The sequence below is a fragment of the Tachyglossus aculeatus genome, chromosome X1 (genome assembly GCF_015852505.1).
Source record: "Tachyglossus aculeatus isolate mTacAcu1 chromosome X1, mTacAcu1.pri, whole genome shotgun sequence".
NCBI classification, from domain to species: domain Eukaryota; kingdom Metazoa; phylum Chordata; class Mammalia; order Monotremata; family Tachyglossidae; genus Tachyglossus; species Tachyglossus aculeatus.
Window position 1 is genome coordinate 96,767,718 of NC_052101.1, and position 20,408 is coordinate 96,788,125.

Sequence of the window (20,408 nt, forward strand, 5' to 3'; positions counted from 1 at the left end):
CGGCTCCTGCCGGGACTCAGGGACAGGTTGGTCTCCCGGCCCCGGCCTCGGCCCGGCCGCGCCGCCTCTACCGTCCCCCAGCCCCCGGGGCCGCCCCCCTGTCCTCCCCGCTCGGCTCCGCTCGGCTCCTCCAGCGCCCCCGGCTCCCCCCAGCCCCATTTCTCTGCTCTCCTGACGCCCCAGGCCATCGATCTTGCTCCTAGCCCCCCCCCCCCCGCCCTCCGCCCCTCGGTCTCCAGCCCTCTCCCGAGCCCCCGGCCCCCGCCGGCACTATGCTGCCCTCGCAGGAGGCCTCGAAGCTGTACCACGAGCACTACATGCGGAACTCGCGGGCCATCGGAGTGCTCTGGGCCATCTTCACCATCTGCTTCGCCATCATCAACGTGGTGGTCTTCATCCAGCCCTATTGGGTGGGCGACAGCGTGAGCACTCCGAAACCCGGCTACTTCGGCCTCTTCCACTATTGCGTGGGCAGTGGGCTGGCGGGCCGGGAGCTCACTTGCCGCGGCTCCTTCACCGACTTCAGCACCATCCCGTCCGGGGCCTTCCAGGCGGCCGCCTTCTTTGTGCTGCTCTCCATGGTGCTGATCCTCGGCTGCATCACCTGCTTCGCTCTCTTCTTCTTCTGCAACACGGCCACGGTCTACAAGATTTGCGCGTGGATGCAGCTGCTGGCAGGTACGACCCGGGGGCTTCCTGGACTCTCGAGAGCCGCCTGGGGCCTCCGCCTGTCGGGGTGCTCAAAAGCCGCAGGGGGAGTGGGGGAGAAATCGGCAGGGGGTGGGGGGAGCCTCCATCCCTCCTGCCCGGCCACACTGGCCTGGCCCCTTCTTGGTTGCCACTCGAGACCCTGCCTCCACTCTCCACTCAACTTTCCTCGCCCCCTCGCTAACCGAGGGTGGAGGGGGAAAAAAGAGAGAAGGACGTTTGGGGAACAGTGCCCGGGTTCCCCGTATGCTAGGGCTGGCCTCTGAAGTGGGTGCATATGTCTATGGGCTAGAGTGTGCCCATGTGTGCGTGTGTGTGTGTGCGAGAGAGAGAGAGACTGGGAGGGAGAGACAGAGGGAAAAAGAAAGAGCAAGAGAGGGGGAGAGAGTAGCTTGTTATCTGGAGAGCTGAGAATTAGAACTTGAGGGGAGGGATCTTTGGGATAGTCTGGAGGGTGTGTGTGTGTGTGTGCGTGTGTGTGTTTCTGTAGGGCTTGATGTGCCTTTCTGGAGCGGTGTGGATGTCCTTATGGCTATATATTTGTTAGTAGAATGTGCATATGCCTATCTAAGGGTGTGTGGGAGTCATCCTTAGAGTGAGTGCTCCTGGGAATGTGAATCTGTATCTGTCTGAACAGGGTTTGTATATTTATGTGCGAGAGAGGTCATGTGTCCGTGGAGGTAGTACATAGCTGAGATTGTGTGAGCGTGCAGGTGTGTTTCTGGAGAGGTGTGGGCCTAGGGTATCCATCCAACTCTTTGTGCGTCTCAGATATGACAAATCAGCAGAAGCAGCATGGCCTAGGGGCTAGAATATGCGCCTGGGAGGCAGAAGGACCTGGGTTCTAACTCGGTCCTGCCATTTGTCTGCTGGGTGACCTTGGGCAAGTCACTTTACTTCTTTGTGCCTGTTACGTCATCTGTAAAATGAGGATTTGGCTGTGAGCCCCATGTGGGACCTGGACGGTGTCCAACCTGATGACCTTTAGCCACCCCAGCGCTTAGAACAGTGCCTGGCACAGAATAAGTGCACAACAGATACCATAAAAAAAATCCACTGGCATGACTCTCTTGGGTTGTTTGGGATTTTCTGGATCCTTGTTTAGGAAGGACATTGATGCCTCCATCTTCAAGACTGGTTGAACGAGCAGGATCCTTTGAAATATCTGGTGAAAACATCAGAGTTGGTTTAATACTTAGACTGAGAGCCCAATGTGGGACAGGGACTGTGTCCAACCTGATTAATTTGTATCCACTCCAACGCCTAGAACAGTGCTTGACACATAATAAGCGCTTAACAAATATAACAACAACAACCATAATGACAATAATAGTAATAACCAGAGAAAAATCTTGTAGGGATGAGACTGTTGTGAAAAATCAGCCAGATCCCATAAGAACCGTCCTGTTAGGTGAGGCATGCTTTTGAAAATTCAGACTTTTCCTTCATTTTTTCTGAATGTGTGTATTGATGTGGGGTAAGGGAAAGGGAAGAAGACCAGGAAGGGAATTAGTGGAAAGTTGGGAAAGGGTAAAGGAAATTTAATGGGTGAGCTGGGTCTCAGTCTTTGGGAGTATGTGTGTTTGGTGAAAGATGAGAAGATGAAGCAGAATGTGTGTGTGTGTGTGTGTGTGTGTCTGTGTGTCTGTGTGTGTCTGTGTGTGTGCTCACGCACGCGTGTGTATGAAGGAATGCGTCTGTCAATATCTGTCTGTTTTGGTATGTCTTACTCTAGAGAGAACCTCCATGATATATGTGAATATAGTTTCCAACCTTTTCTTTCCAGGTTGGGGTCCCTGTTTGTTTAGTTTGTTTATCATTCAGATTTTAAAGAGGGCTATTTGAAAATAACTGTAGAAGATGGAGGTTTTTCAGATTAAATGATTAATTCCTGAATTCTCAATTTGAATGTTTTCAAAGACTTAAAGATTTACAGTGACTTCATATCATTTAAATCGTCTATAACTGCAGTCAGTTTAACCTCAAGGATTTAACAAACTTTCCCTACTACACAGTCACAGCCGCTGTCTTTGGTCTTGACATAATTGTGAGTCCCATGGAGATGACAGGTTGAGCTCCGGACTTTAGCAAATTGCTTGTAGATTTCCTGGCTCTCTGAAAGGGGGTTGTTCTTTTGACTCAATGAAGACAATCTACTAAGATAATAATGTTACTGAAATGCTGTGCAAGCAGCTCAATATCTCAGAGCAGGTGTTTCCCTGCTGAGAACACAGACCTCACAGACCTCAGAGTGGGGGTAGGGAGTCTGTCTATGGGGATGGGAGGGCTGCCCATCTTTTAGAGCTAGTCTTCAAAGGCAGTGACCTCGGTTACCTCCCTCCAAGTACATGGGAGAACTGATCGTGGAGAAAATCTGTATGGGACAGTCCACTAAGAGAACTGATTCTGGGTTCTGGGAGGAGGGAGTGGAGCAGCAAGGAGGGGTAGTCAAGCACCCAAGGCCTGAACAAACCAAATTTAGGAAACGGCCAGAGAAGAGACTGCTGGGGATGAGGCTGCCATGACACCTGGATGTAGCTTTTGAAGACTCAGTTGCTCCTTCATTTGTAGGTCGGTGTTTGAGGGCCTGAGTAATAAATTCCAGAGTCACACCCAGAGAGAAAAGAAGGCAAAGACGGGAAGGGTTCTTTGGACTTCGGGTGCTGGTCCCTTTGGATATAGACCCCTGTGCTCGCCTCCCAGGCAAACCCTCTAAGGCAGCATGGCCAGTTAGCCATTGAGTGGCAGGGAGTGGCAGGGGAGGGGAGGATGGGGGCAGGGGAGAAACACCTAGAAGGAGGGGAATCCCTTCTTCATGGTCCCTGTGGAGTCTTGGGTGGGGAGGTGGTATTTCTGCTCTTATTCCATTCCTCACCTTCTGTACCCAGAGAGCCTTTCCCTCAGCAGAAGGAATTCCTAAAGACTCTGTGTGGCATAAAGGGGTGTGGACATCCCCACGGTCTTCCTTGCTGTCTTCCCCCTCACCTACCAGACACCTGGCTGGGGCAGGGGTGGAGGAGAGGTCTGCCTGCCAATTGGGAAGTCACCTTAAGAAGATGTGGCCCAAGTTGCTAATTGCATGGGAGTGAAGGGGGTGAAACCATTGTTTTCAGCCTCATAGCTTTTAGACTGGACTCCCAGCCTCAGGAGATCTAAACAGAGCTGAAAAACATAAAAAAGTGGGTCTTTCCGAGCTGTTAGCTTTTCTGAGTCTACTATTTACTGACAAGTCCCATCCTCTGTGCCCCGCCCCCCACTCCTTTTCACCCCTGCATTGAAAGTGAAAAGTTGGCAACCTATGGATGTGGCCAGAGCTCCATGTTTGAAGGACACAGGATCCTTGGGGAAGGATTCCAGAAAAAAAAAGCTATGAGAGAAGAAAAGAGGTGGATGCGGAGCAATATGAGGAGCCAATCTGAGCGAGCTGGACCACTGGTTTTCAGGTTTCCTGCCAGATCTTGATTAGGATTAGGCCAGTGGTTCTCTGTCTTTTCCAACCCACGACCAATGTGGTAATTAAATCCTGCTAGAAGGCCCCAGGGTAGCCCGGATAAAGTCCAGGGGTCATTCTTGCATCTGGGCCAAATCCAAGGATCAGTTTGGATGGCCAGTTTCATGTGGCCGCTCTTGGCTTTTTCCCATCTAGCAGGACCGTGGCATAATTAGTCATCAGAAATGGGAGAATATAGTCAAGGTCCTGGAATGGGATGCACATGAGTCACTTAACTTCTCTGTACCTCAGTCTTCCCATCTGTAAAATGGGGATAATAATACCTGCCTTGTCTCCCTACCTCACAGAATTGTTGTGAGGGTTGAAATGAACTAACTAATGTGAGAGCACTTTGGTAATAAAAGCACTATAGCAAAACCAAGCTATAAGAACTTAGTACAGCGCTTAATAAATATGACTGATTGAATGAATGAATGAATGAATGTTGGTCAGCACATTCCTCAACCACTAAAACAGAGAGTCCTGGACGTCACCCAGAGGTACTGGAAGCTCCAGAGAAAATCCCTCGCTCACCTCAAAGAACAGAAACCTCTTTCCTCTGACCTTTCCCTCTCAGCCCCCAGCTCTGGCCTTAGATTCCCTGGAACAGTTAGCTGGAGACCCTCATCCCACACTGACCTACCACTTAGCTCTGGTGAGGAGTGGGGAGGAGGGACGCATGTTTCCTCAAAGTCTTTTTTGATTGTATTCTCTGCTTCCTCTTCTGAAATTTGCCAGTGGTGTTCAAAATAGGTGAGCTGAAATAAATGTTCCATCCTCCTCCCAGAGCAGCAATCTAGTGATCTCCATGAAAATTTTCCCCAGGGCCATATTCGACAGTACACACTCACTAGGAAGAGTCACAGGCATACTGCTTATCATTCGCTTCCCCACCCTTCCCACCCACCATAGACTGTGGAGCCCATTTTCCGGAAATCCTCAGGTTGAAATCATATTATTCCTTCTCTAGCAGTTTTCATTTTTTGATTTTTCTCTCTTGCTTCCTTCTTCCTCCGTGTCACCACTGCCATTGACTGAGAGCAGATTCTTTGGGCAGAAGGTGCAGCAGAGAAGGGGATATGATATAGAGATGGGGGAAGGGGAAGGAGGATGGAGAGGGAGGGTTGGGGGAGCGGGGGGGCAGCAGAGAGGTTTTGACTAATGAGTCCTTGGGCCACTTAGAAGGTCCTTGTTCTGTACTGTAAGCTTCTTGAGGTCAGGGACCACAATTCCTTCAGTCTTCTAGGCATTTCAGAATGCTCTTTGAAGACGGTCACACCCTAAAGGGATCTGCACATAGTCACTGAAAGGTGGAAGGCCATGTCTAAGGAAAAAGGAGGGAAGTCAACTGCTAAACAGTTGGCTTTACCCATCTATCCATCTGAGGGTATTCACTTGCAGCTCCACGCTTCAAGTCAAATTCCCCGGGTGATACAAGCTCCCTGTGTCTGAAACACCTTGGTAGTGGATGGACGGTTATTTTAATGGAGTATCCTTCACCTCTTCTGGGTATTCCTGGCTTCCAGGAGAGGTGTATCAGAGAGGGGGAGGCAGGCAATGGCAGAAAAGAGTGCCTGCAGGTCTGTTCTGAGAAGAGAGCAAACTGTTGGCTCCAAACCATCATCCCTCCTTGGTGTGGAATTTGGCATCTTATTTATTTAATGTCCAAATGCATACACACCGCTGTCCTCCCCAACCCCACCGTGGAGATTGTACTTTATGCTCTAGCAGTGCGAGGAAGGAGACTATTAGAGATTATCCATCCAGAAGACTGGAAGTATCTGTCAGGTTTATATATTCAACATCCAATTAGTGGACACAGTGATCAGAGGTGGGTTTAATTAGGACTTCATAGAAATCCCCAGCTCAAGAGTCCCTGCCCCTTAGGGGGACACTAGATCTAATTAAGAGGAAAGTCTCTGCTCTGGCACAAGCACAAACCCCACCATCTGCCCAGTTCAAAAATCCCTAGAGCCTTGAATGAGAGATTTTGCTCATTCTTCCTGGGTTAAGAAACAAGATGCCCAATAAGTCAGGAAGTAGTAGTAGCAACAGCAGCAGCAGAAGTGACACTGCTTCAGGAACACTGCTGAAAACTCACACTTTTCAAGGGGGGAGAATGAGGTAGTGAATTCCTCTACCTTTCCCTACTGAGCTCAGGGATAGAGAGACCGTAGGTTGGGGCAGGGCAGAGCTAGAGACACTGGGACAGGTTCCTCAGGGGTGTTGTGGAATTGGACTAAAAGGAATGAAATCATCTATCTCTGCAGCGCAGGGGGTTGGGATAACCTCAGTTGGAAATTGAACTGAAACAAGCCACACCCCCTCTATCCTCTAAAGACAGCTTTGCCAATAAGTTCCGAAAACATAGCTGCCCTACCTAGTCGACTCTCCATCAAGGAAATACCCAGATGTGGTGGGCCTGAATGATACTGGCATGGCCTGAATTGTTCCCGGGGAATCGTGCACTGTATGGAACCCACACAGTGGTATCTCTATAGTCATGCAGCGAGGATGTGGGAGGGTTAATCAGAAACTTTTGCTCAGGCATTGGAGTTTCTGACCAATCAATATCCATCCTGCGGTTTCCCCTGGTTAGCAGCAGCAGCAGCAGCAGCAGCAGCAGCAGCAGCAACAGCAGGACTGTGGCGAGCTGGCCCAGAGGAACCTCAAGGAGGAGCAGCAGGAGTGTGGATCTCTTCTAGCTTGACCCGGGCCCGGGGAGAGGCCAGTAGAGTGAGACTCCCCAAGGCTGGGCCCTTGACCTCTCCTCCCCCAAGCTTCCCTGGGATGGCTCTCTCTGATCACTTCTGCCTCTGTCCCCACCTCTGTGGCTTCTCCTTTCCCTTTCCACCACCTTAAACTACTCGTAGAATCCTCAGGCTGAAAGGGACCCAACCCTTACCTTTAGGCAGAACCAAAGTCAACCTGTCCCACATTTCCCGGCTTCCTGAGAGAAACTGCACAGCTTCCCTCTGATAGCCAAATCGGCCTCTAACAAGCGCTCTTTCAGAAGGTTCTACCTGATGTTTGTCCTAAATCCCCAATGCTGCAGCTGGTATCCATTTCATCTTCATCAGTTTCCACTGGTCCTGCTTTTTGAGGGCTTCTTTGCACATGCACGAACCCAGACAGGTGACAGTGCAGCCACAGTCACAAGTCCATTGAGGGGCATTCTGGGGCCAGGAACAAGCTGGCAAGCTGGCAGAGCATCAGCTGGGCAGGGGAAATGGATGCTCTAACCCCCAGGCCCCTAGGCTAGTCCAGCTGGCTGGCTGTAGTCCCAGCACTCTGTCAGGCCACTGCACTGACACAAAGTCACCCCACATATGCAACGATGCCTTCTGGTCTCACCTGGCTCTGGACTGGTCTTGGCTGATATAGCCCAGACCTTCACTAGTCAGGGCCCATCAGGGGCCAAGATTAGGGCGGGCTGGGTTGGATGGAACTGGAGATTTCTGGCTTATGCCGGCGTGGCCCTCTAGCCCCCAGGCAACAGAGCTAGAAAGCTCTCATCTGTCAGGGGCCTGAATATTTGATGCGATTGAGTTTTGACTCTCCCCTTCCTCCTCGGGAGGGAGGAAGTGGTGAACTCCTCTGAGCAAAGAGAGGTGCTTACCCCTCACCCGCACACTCCCTGATTCTCTCTTCCAGTCACATCTGCCTCAATGTAAGGAGAGAACTGCTCTTCTCAAGTGAGGGGTCTCCGCGGCTAAAATGCCGTGGGGAAGCAATGCAGCTTCCCCATGCATCTTGTACCGTGGTGCTGGGAAGCAGTAGCTGCCTTGCTTTGGGAGGAATCTCTGGGAGCGTATAGTCCTAGGCCCTGCTATTCAATCATTCAATCGTATTTATTGAGCACTTACTGTGTGAGGAGCACAGCACTAAGCACTTGAGAGACTACAACAAAAAACAGACGCATTCCCTGCTCATAAAGAGCTTATAGTCTAGAGGACAAGCTTACACCCCAGCTAGTCCCCCAGAAGAGCAGCCAGAGTTATGCCTTGGCCTAGGGCTCCTGCTTAGTGTCCCTGAATCTCAGGCAAGAGGCTACAGGGCGGGAGCGTCTCTGCTCTACCCATCTCCCCCAAGGAAGTGTTTTTCACAAATCTCCTCCCCCCAGCTGTTTAGTCCCATATTATTCTTTTTGATGTTATTTGGGATTGTTGGTCTGTATTTTGTTTTGGTTTTTTGGTATGTTTTCTTGGCCTGTTTCTTTGTTTTTTCTTTAGTCTTACTTGGTAAGGTTCAGCATTGCCAACATCTTCATCATAAACTCCTTGTGGGCAGAGACCGTGACTATCAATTCTATTGTATTTTACTCCCCCAAGCGCTGTGCTCGGCACATAGTAAGTGCTCAATCCATACCACTGATTAATTGATCTTCATCCTCCTCCTCCTCCTCCAACAGTATTTAATACTTATCCAGGCCTAGTGCTAGGATAGGTGCTGTAAAAAGCAAACTATACAGTCCCTGTTCCCTAGACCCTTACAAGCTAAAAACAGTCTACCAGGTATCGAGGTGTACAAGAAAAAATTGACAATGGTGTGAATCCCAATGAATTGGCCAGCCAACTACGGAGTGAAAAACACAGTTATTAACCCCGATGAATAGACCAACCAACTACAGAGTGACTAACCCATTTATGGGTGTTGATATAGACACAGCAGAAAGGGCAAATTGGGCAAAGTTGGCATATCCTACTGTCTTCCTCCCTTCACTGAAGGTACTCGTACGTTTATGTGAAGCAGCATGACCTAGTGGAACGAGCACAGGCTGTGAATCAGAGGATGTGGGTTCTAATCCCACCTCTGCCACATACCTGCTGTGTGACCATAGGTAAATCACTTCACTTTTCTGTGCCCCAGTTGCCTCATCTGTAAAATGGGGATTAAAACTGTGAGCCCCTTGTAGGACAGGGACCGTGTCCAACCTGATTAGCTTGTATCTACCCCAGCGCTTAGGACAGTGCTTGAAACATAGTAAGTGCTTAACAAATACCATCATCATTATTATTATTATTATTATTCACTACTTTCTCCCTCCTTTGCTTGGGAAGGCTTCCCACAGAGGGAGGGCTTGGAGGGCAGTTTGGGACAAGGAGGGGAGCTTGGCATATAGGTAGAAGGAAGCAGGTACAAGAAGAAGCCAGAGGCTGGAGGGAGAAAAGAAACCAAAAGCCTAGAGCAGCTCCTTTGCCTGGAGCCGAGGGAGGAAAACATAGAGTTGTGCCTTCTCTGGGGACAGCTTGAGGGAGGGTGAGGAAACTGCCAAACAACAATAGTTTTAGTAGTAGCAGTAATAGTGTTCATGAAGCACTCACTGTGTGCAGAGTGCTGTACTAAGCACTGAGAGATATTCAAGACATGGTTGGAGGGGAGCTCACCATCTAAGAGGATAAGTGGGGAGAAGGGACTGGAGACAGACCATCAGGAATGATGAGTCAAACGGAGCACAGACGAATACACAAAATAAAAACAAAATCAGCAGACTACTGTGGCTACAGGAGCAGAATTTCAGGCTCTGGAGGCTTGGAGTCTAAAGCACAGCCATAGCCACTGCTCCAGCAACCAGCGGTCTTCTCGAGGTTTTGTAGGGGTCTCATGCTGCAGGTGCTGGGGGAATCAGCATGGCTGGCGGCCCGATGCTGGGGGTGGGAGAAGAGGGAGAGGGGGCAGGTACCAAGTGTGTGTAGCAGCAGCTTTTATCCCCAGCCCAGCATACCCAGTGCGTGTCGGGGCATGACAGCAGGACAAGGGAGATGGGAGAATGGCTCAATGGACAGAGACCAGGGATGAGCAGATCAATCTGGGAGTCATTTTGGTTAAGGAGAAGCTGACAAGATATGCCAAGAGTGAGTGTAGAGAGAAGAACAAACTCTAGAGAGACCCCTGGGAATGCAGGCCCAGAGGTGGGAGGCTTCAAGACAGAAAACTATGCGGATGGTGGGATGCACAGGACTGTCATCAGGGTAGGGGTTGGATCCAGGTGGTCAATCGGGGGAAAGCTGGAGAGAGAGCAGGTGGGTTAATAAAGTCAATACCTGTTTCATCTTTATCCCAACTGCCTGGAAATCAAGGGTCTGTTTCCTGTCTCTACCTCAAGCTCTGCCATCTTCCACGGCTTTTCAGGGCCCTGGCACTTCTGCCCTCAGCCCTGCCTCCTGAGACTCAGAAGCTATCCTTGTCACTCCTATCTGGGGCCTCTCTCTTTGCATGGGAATCACCTGCCTTGTATTGGTTCAATCCAGGGAACTGTAGGCAACCAGCTGAGGGAATTGGGTGACCCTAATTAGTGAAAAAAATCGAAGAGGGGATTCTTGTGAGACATGCTTGAATCTGGTGCCTGGGCCATGTAGCAGGATATGGTGCGGAAATGTGGGTGGGAGGGGAGGGGCATTGGCTGACTGTGCCATTCCCACCCTGCCCTTGACAGTCTAATCTCCCTTTATATGCCACTCTGTCTGGACAAAGGGAGGTCCCAGGACCAACTCGCAACTAATGTTAGCTATGGCAGGAAATGGCAGCTCAGCGACAATGTCCCGAGAATTTTGGATGCTATTTTCATAAGGTGACATGATAATATAGTACCAGGAGCCACTCTTCAGGGGACAGAACTGGGAGAAGGACAGGAAAAGGTAGAATGGGAGAAGGTGCATGGCAAGGTGGGGGCAATCAGGGAGTTGAGAACAGGAAGACTGGGAGAGAATCTAAAAGCTTTGACTTTGTTCTCTGACCAAGAAGCCACTATTTCAGGTTTCAATTTTTTGCTTTGATTTCAATTGACCAATCAGATTGTACTGATGGAGTCCCCATCTGCTGACTTAGGCCCTGATCCAAAGTTAATGAAAAAGAAGACATGGTCCCTGGCCACTAAGAGCGGACACTTTGAAAGGAATAGAATAGGAATATAGTTTAGCACAGGTGGGGAGTGCTTAAAACAGTGCTTGGCATATAGCATAGTAAGTGCTTAACAAATACCATTATTTTTATTAGGGAAGCGTAATGTGGAATAAGAAAAATCGCTTCTTCTGGTATTCAAGAAACCCTCCAAAGTTTCTTGTTGAATGGTGAGTCCTTGAGGAGTGGAGAGAGAGAGAGAGAGAGCAAGAGATAGAAGGAGTGAACTTAATAATGGCATTTCTTGAGCTCTTACTACATGCCAAAGCCTTGGGGCCGATACATCATTATCAGATCAGATGCATGCCCCCGTTCTGTACAGGGCTCAAGATCTAAGAGGTAGGGTAAACAACAATTTATCTCCATTTTACAGATGAGCAAACTGAGGCCCTGAGAGGCTAAGAAACGCATCCAAGGTTATATATCAGGCTGGTAACTGAGCTGGGATTAAAAACCGGGCCTCTTGATTCCACTAGGCTTTGCTGCCTCCCTGGGAAAGAGGTGGGTTGTAAAGGAGGTAGAGAAGCAGGGAAAGATACTAGTAGTAGAAGTCTTAGCAATGGTATGTATTGAGTGCTCTGATTGCAATGCACCATTCTAAGTCCTTAGGAGAGCACAACAGAAGCAAAATAATAGTATTAATTATCATGGTATTTATTAAGTGATTATTATGTGCCAAGCACTGTACTAAGCTGTGGGGTAGTTACAAGATAAACCGGTTCCATGTAGGGCTTCAGTCTAAGTAGGAGGAAGGACAGGCATCAAATCCCCATTTTTGCAGATGAGGGAACTGAGTCAAAGAGAAGTGAAGTGAATTGCCCAAGGTCACACAGCCGGTAAATACTGAAGGTAGGATTAGAACCCAGATCATCTGAATCCCAGGCCGTGCTTCACTAGGACATGCTGGTTCTCACCAAACACATGTTCCCTGCCTACAAGGAGTTTGAAATCTAACACGAGACAGACATATACAATTATTTACAAATAATAGGAGCAGTAAGAAGAGCAAGGATCAGTCAGATAGTAGAACAAATATGCCAAGATGAAATAGCAGAATAAATATTTGAGAAGGTTTAGACTAAATACCATTGGTTTATTGATTAGAAGCCAGGGAAGAAGAGTGGAGTCAATGTGGAGAGCAGTCACAGGCTATAACTGACTTTCTTCAGGTCCCATTTCCATCCAGTGAGATCTAGGGGTCAGATGGTCTCCTCCAGGGTGGCTCAGCCCTCACCCTGCTCCCTGACCACCCCCAAAACTGATCTTTGAATGTGTCTGAAAACAGAAGATGGATGGACAATGAATGCACCAGTGAAGCTAGATTTTAAGAAGCAATTTGGAATGTGATGGATCATTGGTTTCAGTCCCCTAAGTGGTTCTGAAGGGAACTGAACAGGGCTGGCCTATCTTGCCTGCCGCAGCCCCAGGACTCAGGGGCAATTCCATGCCATAGAACTCCTCGTGGGAATACAAGTCGTTTCTCCTCAGTTCCTCACATGAATGGTCTGGTACCACGGTGTGACATCAGCAGTTTTGAGTGAGCACTTACTGCCATTTGCAGCTCTCTGAACAGGCTTCTAGGGGACCTTCAGAAGAAATATAAGACATGATTCTTACCCTCAAAGGGCTTTCAATCTACTGGGGAAAACAAGTTTACCTTGGGCCACAGAGGGAGGTGGAACAAGGTGGCACACCCCAGGCTTAAACCTGGGTTTCAGAGGCACCATCTGCCCAGAAGATCTATGTGCAGCCGAGCCTGGCCCTGAGGCAGGGGAATGGACTAGGTTTAGTGGCAATTACATTTTACTGGAGGCCACTTTCAGTCAGAGGGCTACAAACGTTGGCATAAAATTGAAATTTCAATTTGAATACAATTTGCATTGAGCTTTGCATACATCAGAATAAATCTCACAGGCTATTCTTGAACATTAATGAAATCAAAAGTTTTTTTTATCATTTTGACCTCTAAAGGGGTAGGCATCTGCTCCCCAGAACAGATACCGGAGAGAGAGAGAATGTGTGTGTGTGTGTGTGTGTGTGTGTGTGAGAGAGAGAGAGAGAGAGAGAGAGAGAGAGAGAGAGAGAGAGAGAGAGAGTGTTCTGGGTTCATGGCTTGTGGGCTGTGCATCATTCCAAATATCTTAACTGATATCCTTGCTAGAATGCAGACTAATCTTACAGCTCAATCTTACTTCAAATCTTAGAATGCAGCTCAATTTTACTTCAAATTTATTAATGCAAAACAGCTCAGAGGCTAATAAACTTGATAATTCAGGGAATGAAAGTTATTTAGCTGTAAGAAGTCTGCAGGAAACTGAATGAGGGACATTATGGCCAAGTGGGAAGAGCACGAGCCTGGGTCACGTTCCCTGCCCATCAAGAGCACTTAACTTCCTTGGGTCTCAGTTTCCTCTTCTGTAAAATGAAGGTTATAAATTCCTGTTTTCTCTCCCCTCTACTGCTGGACAGGGACCGTGTCTGACTACTCCAAAGCTTAGTACAATGCTTGGCACATAGTTAGCACTTAATACATACCTCAGTTATTATTACATAAAGAGGTTTTTCAGAACAAGGTTGTTCGAGTTGCCTTTGTGTGCTGGTGTCTGGCTGGCCTCCAGGAAGCTGCTTGTCCGCCCCTGGCCAAGGTCATAAGTCAAGGCAACTTCCTTTCCTAGAGCAAAGCAAATGATGCTTTCCTAATAACCTTATGTGGGGTGGTGGAAGGGTCCGGGGGGGCGGGCTACAGATGTAGAAATTGGGGCAATTTTCAAATTGGCCACCAGGTGACAGTGAAGAGCTCCCCTAAGCAGACAATGCCTCACTTTGATCTAGTTTCCTAATCAAGGTACAACACAGATAACTAATTTATAACAAGTCTATATTATCTAAACAAGCAACTCTTTTCAGTGCGTAGAAAGCCATATTTCACTAGTAAGCCTAATGGAGGTTTTTACTGTCCTGTGGCTACAGGGGTGTCCTTAATGATGTCCTCATCGGTAATGCCTTCCAGTGAGCTGGCTAGTCCTTAAGTAGGATGAGTTTGTTGACCTGTGCGTCTTTGGTCTTCTTGCTTGAGAAAGTGAATCCACTATACCTGGCCTGGGACGGAGGTGCTGTTGGCGACCACTGCTGGGTTTGCCTTCTGACTCCCGGTGAATGGAGCACATGATAATACTAATACTACTGCTAATAATGGTATTTATTAAGCACTTGCTATGTGTCAAGTACTATGTTAAGCACTGGGGTAGGTACAAGATAATCAGGTCCCACACGGGGCACGCAGTCTAAGTAGGAGGAAACACGGGTATTGAATGCCCATTTTGCAGATCAGGGAATTGAATCACAGAGGAATTAAGTAATTTGCCCAGGGTCACACAGCAGTCAATTTGCAGAGCCGGGCTTAGAACCCAGATCCTCCGACTCCCAGTCCTGGGCTCTTTCCACTAGGACACATTGCTTCACCAAGGTGGAAGAGGTGAGCTGACCCTGGACAGGGGTTGCCCACTTTGTAGTGGCTGAAGCAACGTGAATCCAGCAGGCTTCAAGGAGAGACACTAGTCCTAAGAGCAAACCTCCAGCAGGTGGATTGCTACATCTACATCTGAATTCAGAAGCCCAAAGACTCTCTTGCCAGCCAGGAGTTATCTTTGTGATTCAAGAGAAATTTTGGGCCCACTGACCATCCGGAATGGACCTTGTAGTGTGCTCTGCAGGGTTCTGTAAAGTCCAAACATTGTGACCTCCTAATACACTCTAGCCTGTTGCCCTTCCAGATACAGACATTTCAGCTTTGAGTGTGACTTTAGCCAAGCACTGTCTTACTGTCAGTGCTGGAGTGGATGGCAGCTATTTGACCATTCATCTAACTTGGTATCGGTGCAGCTATCTCCACTAGGAGCATAAAGTCTCCAGTTCAAGTCTCAGTATGGTATGTTTACATGATCTTAGTTTTGCCAGATGCTTAAGAAGCAGCATGGCCTAGTGGAAACAGCCCAGGACAGGGAGTCAGAGGACCTGGATTCTAATCCTGGCTCAGCCACTTGCCTATGTGACCTTGGGCAAGTCACTTAACCTCCCTGTGCCTCAACTGTAAAATGGGGATTCAATTCCTGGCCTCATTCCCATCCCCACTGCACATATGTATATATCTGTAATTTATTTATTGATTGATTGATTTATATTAATGTCTTAATAATAATGTTGGTATTTGTTAAGTGCTTACTATGTGCCAAGCACTGTTCTAAACGCTGGGGTAGATACAAAGTAATCAGATTGTCCCACGTGGGGCTCACAGTCTTCATCCCCATTTTACAGATGAGGGAACTGAGGCCCAGGGAAGTTAAGTGACTTGCCTAAAGTCACACAGCTGATAATCGGCGGAGCCGGGATTCGAACCCATGACCTCTGACTCCTAAACCCATGCTCTTGCCACTAAGCCATGCTGCTTCCTGCTTCTTGATTTATGTATATTAATGTCTGTCTCACCCTCTAGAGTGTGAGCTCGTTGTGGGCAGGAATACGTTTGTTTGTTGTTATAGTGTATTCTCCTAAGAGCTCAGTGCAGTGCTTTGCACACAGTAAGCACTCAATAAATACGAGTGAATGAATGAATGAATCCTCGAGAGGAAACTGCCCTGGTCAGTGAATCCCAGCTGACCGCTGCACATAGTTTCTCTTATACTGGGACCTGGAATGCAAACATATCTTCCTTAGTAGCTTCCACTCATTCTGAAGTTGAATTACATCAAGGGTGGGTCAATCCCTAGGCCTGGGTCCAGTACACTTTCTTACAACCTCCTAGACTGAATGCTTTCATCCTCATTCCTATTTCCTGAGCACTTGTGCACAGAGCGTACCTTATTAAGCGCCCCCCACCCCGCCCCACCAACCTCCCCAGAGCTGGCCCAAGCCATCCGCTGCCCAGACCAACCTCCCCACTTTGGTCAATTACCAAGGGGGTGGGGCCCCAACCATAGTCTGGACCCTACAGAGAGACTGCTGGCCTTGAGCAGTGAAGCTCCTGAGGTCTGCCTTCTCTTAGCACCGTTTCAGCTACTTATTGTAATGTGTTGAATCTTTCACGTGCTCCTTATGTAATTAGAGTTGTTGGTTACTTATTCTCATTGTTCTATGTGTCTATCCTCCTGGGCTTAAATTGTGATTCCCTTGGGAGACGGGGACCATGTCTCATTGATCATCTTATACTTACACTGCACGTAATACAGTGTGCCATATTTTGTAAGTATATGTTGCCAACTTGTACTTCCCAAGCGCTTAGTACAGTGCTCTGCACGCAGTAAGTGCTCAATAAATATGATTGAATGAATGAATGAATGTGTTCAATAAATGTAATACTGAGAAGAAGAGCAACAACAAAAACAGGCCCTGAGGGCTCTGCCACTTGTCTGCTGTGTGACCTTTGGCAAGTCACTTAACTTCTCTGTGCCTCAGTTACCTCATCTGTAAAATGGGGATCAAGATTGTGAGCCCCATATGGGACAGGGACTGTGTCCAACCCGATTTGCTTGTATCCACCCCAGTGCTTAGTATAGTGCCTGACACATAGTAAGTGCTTAACAAATACCAAAATTATTATTTATAAAAGGAGTATAAAGGAGGTGTCTTCACTGACCTTAATAATAATGGTAGTTGTTAAGGGCTTACATGGGCTAAGCAGTCAATCAGTCAATCAGTCATATTTACTGAGTGTTTACTGTGTGCAAGGCATTGTACTAAGCACTTGGGAGAGTACGACATAGTATAACAGACACATTCCTTGTCCACAATGAGCTTACAGTCTAGTGGGGGAGACAGATATTGATATAAATAAATGAATTATGGATATGTACATAAGTTCTGTGGGGCTTGTGAGGGACATGAATAAATAATAATAATAATAATGGTATTTGTTAAGCGCTTACTATGTGCCAAGCATTGTTCTAAGCACTAGGGTAGATACAAGGTAATCAGGTTGTCCCTCATGGGGCTAACAGTCTTAATCCCCATTTTACAGATGAGGTAACTGAGGCACAGAGAAGTTAAGTGGTTTGCCCAAGGTCACACAATGACAGTGCTCTGCACACAGTAAGCGCTCAATAAATATGATTGAATGAATGAATGAATGACAGGTGGCAGAGCCGGGATTAGAGTCAGGGTGATGCAGAAGGGAGTGGAAGAAAAGGAAAAGAGGGCTTAGTCAGAGATGTGCCTTCACTAAGGCTATGAAAGCGGGAAGAGCAATTGTCTCTTGGATATGAAGAGGGAGGGCTTTACAGGCCAGAGGCAGGATGTGGGCGAGAGGTTGGCGGTGAGATAGATGAGATCGAGGTACAGTGAAAAGATTGGCATTAGCGGAGCGAGGTGTGAGGACTGGGTGGTAGTAGGAGAGTAGTGAAGTGAGGTAAGTGGGGGCAAGGTGATTGAGTGCTTTAAAGCTGATGGTAAGGAGTTTCTTTTTGATGAGGAGGTGGATGGGCAACCATTGGAGGTTCCTGAGAAGGGGGAAACATGGACTGAATGGTTTTGTAGAAAAATGATTTGGGCAGCAGAGTGAAGTACGGAATGGAGTGGGGAGAGACAGGAGTCGGGGGTCAGCAAGGAGGCTGATAGAGTAATCAAAGCGGGATAGGATAAGTGCTTGGATTAATGTGGTAGCAGTCTGGATGGAAAGGAAAGGATGGATTTTAGCGATGTTGTGGAGGTTGAAGCAACAGGATTCAGTGATAGATTGAATCTCTGGGTTGAATGAGATAGAGGAGTTAAGGATAAGGCCAAGGTTACAGGCTTTTGAGACAGGAAGGATGGTGGAGCTTTCTACAGTGATGGAAACGTCAGCGGAAGGACAGGGTTTGGGTGGGAAAATGAGTTTTGTTTTTAACATGTTAAGTTTGAGGTTCATTCAATTGTATTTATTGAGCTCTTACTATGTACAGAGCACTGTACTAAGTGCTACGAAGAGTACAATATAACAGTAAACAGATACATTCCCTGCCCACAACAAGCTTACACTCTAGAGGTGATGGCAGGACATCCAAGTAGAGGTGTCATGAAGGCAGGAGGAAACGTGAGACTGCAGAGAGGGAGAGAGATCAGGGTTGGAGATGTAGATTTGGCAATAATCCACAGAGAGGTGGTAGTTGAAGCCATGAGAGTGAATGAGTTCTCCAAGGGAGTAGGCATGGATGGAGAATAGAAGGGGACCCAGAACTGAACCTTGAGGGACACCCACAGTTAGAGGGTGGGAGGCAGAGGAAGAGCCCACGAAAGAGACTGAGAATGAGCGGACAGAAAGCTAGAAGGGGAACCAGGACAGAACAGTGTCAGTGAAACCTAGGTTGGATAATGTTTTCAGGAGAAGGGGTAGGTCGACAGGATTGAAGGCAGCTGAGGGGTTGAGGAGGATTAGGATGGATTTGGCAAGAAGGAGATCATTGGTGACTTTTGAGAGGGAGGTTTCTGTGGAGTGAAGGAGACAGGAAACCAGATTAGAGAAGGTCAAGAGAGAATTTGAGGAGAGGAACTTGAGACAGAGGTGTGGACAACTCGCTCAAGGAGTTTGGAGGGGAATGGTAGGAGGGAGGTGGAGTGATAACTGGAGGGAGTTGTGGAGTCAAGGGAGACTTTTTTTAGGAATGGGGAGACATGGGCATGTTTGAAAGCAGTGGAGAAGAAGCCTTTGGAGAGGAAACAGTTGAAGATGGCAGTTAGGGAAGGAAGAAGGGAGGGAGCAAGTGTAAGGTACAAAGGGATGAGGTTGGCTATGCAGGTGGAGGGGGTGGATTTTGAGAGAATGTAGGAGATCTCCTTCTGAAATACTCCTGGGAAAGATGGGAGAGTGCTAAGCATTGTGCTAAGTGTTGGAATCAGTACACGATCACCAGATTGGACACAGTCCCTCCCCAGGATGAAACTCACACCCTAAGGGGAAGGGGGACCAGATAGTTTTATGCTTATTTTACAGATTGGGAGACTGAAGCCCAGAGAAGCTAGGTGGCTTACCCAAGGTCACACAGCAGGCAAGTAGCAGCCCCAAGATTGTCTCCTCACTCCTAACCCCATGCCGTTTCCATTAGGCCATACCGCTTCTGATGTTGGGGAGTTTACAATCTAACCAGGAAGGCAAGCACACAAAAATGATAACTATACAATAATATAAAGAACCCGAGAATAGGCAAAGCCGTCATTGATTGTCGTGGCACAGATGGAGGCTCTTTTGTGGACCCTGCAGCTGGCAACTCTTGTGACCTCTTGGTCAGGGTAACTTCTTCCACTTTACACATTGATTTTATCCATCGACTGTACAGAATCCTCTTTCTGTTAACCATTTTGAGCCTTGGGCCATACTCTTTCTCTTCCTGCACAGTTCTGCCGATCGATCAATCAATCAGTCAATCATTGTTATTTATTCAGCACTTACTGCGCAGGGCACTGTACTAAATGCTTTGGCATGGACCCTGACCCTAAGGATCTTACTATCTAGTTGGGGAGACAAACATTACAATCAATTAAGAGGTAGGGGCAGATGTGAGATGAGATTTTACTAGGGCTTTGAAAATGAGGAGAGTGGTGGTCTGTCGGATATGAAGGAGGAGGGAGTTCTGGGCCAGAGGGAAGATATGAGCAAGGGATTGATGGTGAGAGAGTGAGGCAAGTAGTTTGGTGGTAGAGGAGTGGAGTGTGGGGGCCAGCTTGTAGTGGGATAGGTAAGAGGGAGAGAGTTGACTGAGTGCCTTGAAGTGGTTGGTGAGGAGTTTCTACTTGATGCGGTGATGGATGGGCAGCCACTGGAGGTTGTTGTTGGACTTGTAAGTGGTGTGAGCTGTTCCTTTAGAGGTTTCCCTCTGTGGCTGTTCTAGGCAGAGGCCAGACTGTGGGCTCCTCGCTCAGACAGACTACATCTGACATAATCCCTGCCCTAGGAGGTTTGATACTCCAATGGGAGAGACAGTGGACATAAACTGAGAAAGAGAATAGGTTTAAATGAAGGGGGTTAGTGAATAAATCACTAAATAACTAATAAAAGGATAAATTATTTAGCTTGAGGTGAGCACTAGGAATTCTCCCCTCTCATCGCTTAAGCATGCTGACTTTTCTTGTGACAGGACTAAGTCTTGGAGGGGCTTTTCAGACATGAGACATGAGCCACCATGATGGTGGCACAGTCAGCTTGCACGTTTTAGTTTTGGGGCAGCCTGGAGGGAGCAGGTTTGGAAGGATGGACCGGGAAGTGGAGGCTGAGTAGTCTGACTCTGGCCCATGTCACCCCTGATAAGCGCTTAGTACAGTGCTCTGCACACATTAAGCGCTCAAT

General features: G+C 48.0%; 1 protein-coding gene across 4 annotated transcripts in view; it reads left to right on the forward strand.

The window, feature by feature from the left end:
* The first annotated feature begins 247 nt into the window (after window positions 1-247).
* The window catches only part of LHFPL4 (LHFPL tetraspan subfamily member 4), a 62,791-nt gene continuing 42,630 nt past the window's right edge, over window positions 248-20,408 (forward strand). For all 4 annotated transcript variants that reach the window (XM_038772405.1, XM_038772403.1, XM_038772406.1 and 1 more), the window contains exon 1: window positions 248-678. In XM_038772405.1, coding sequence (XP_038628333.1) covers window positions 273-678 — 406 coding nt within the window. In that variant the 5' untranslated portion in view covers window positions 248-272. The remainder of the gene's footprint in view (window positions 679-20,408) is intronic.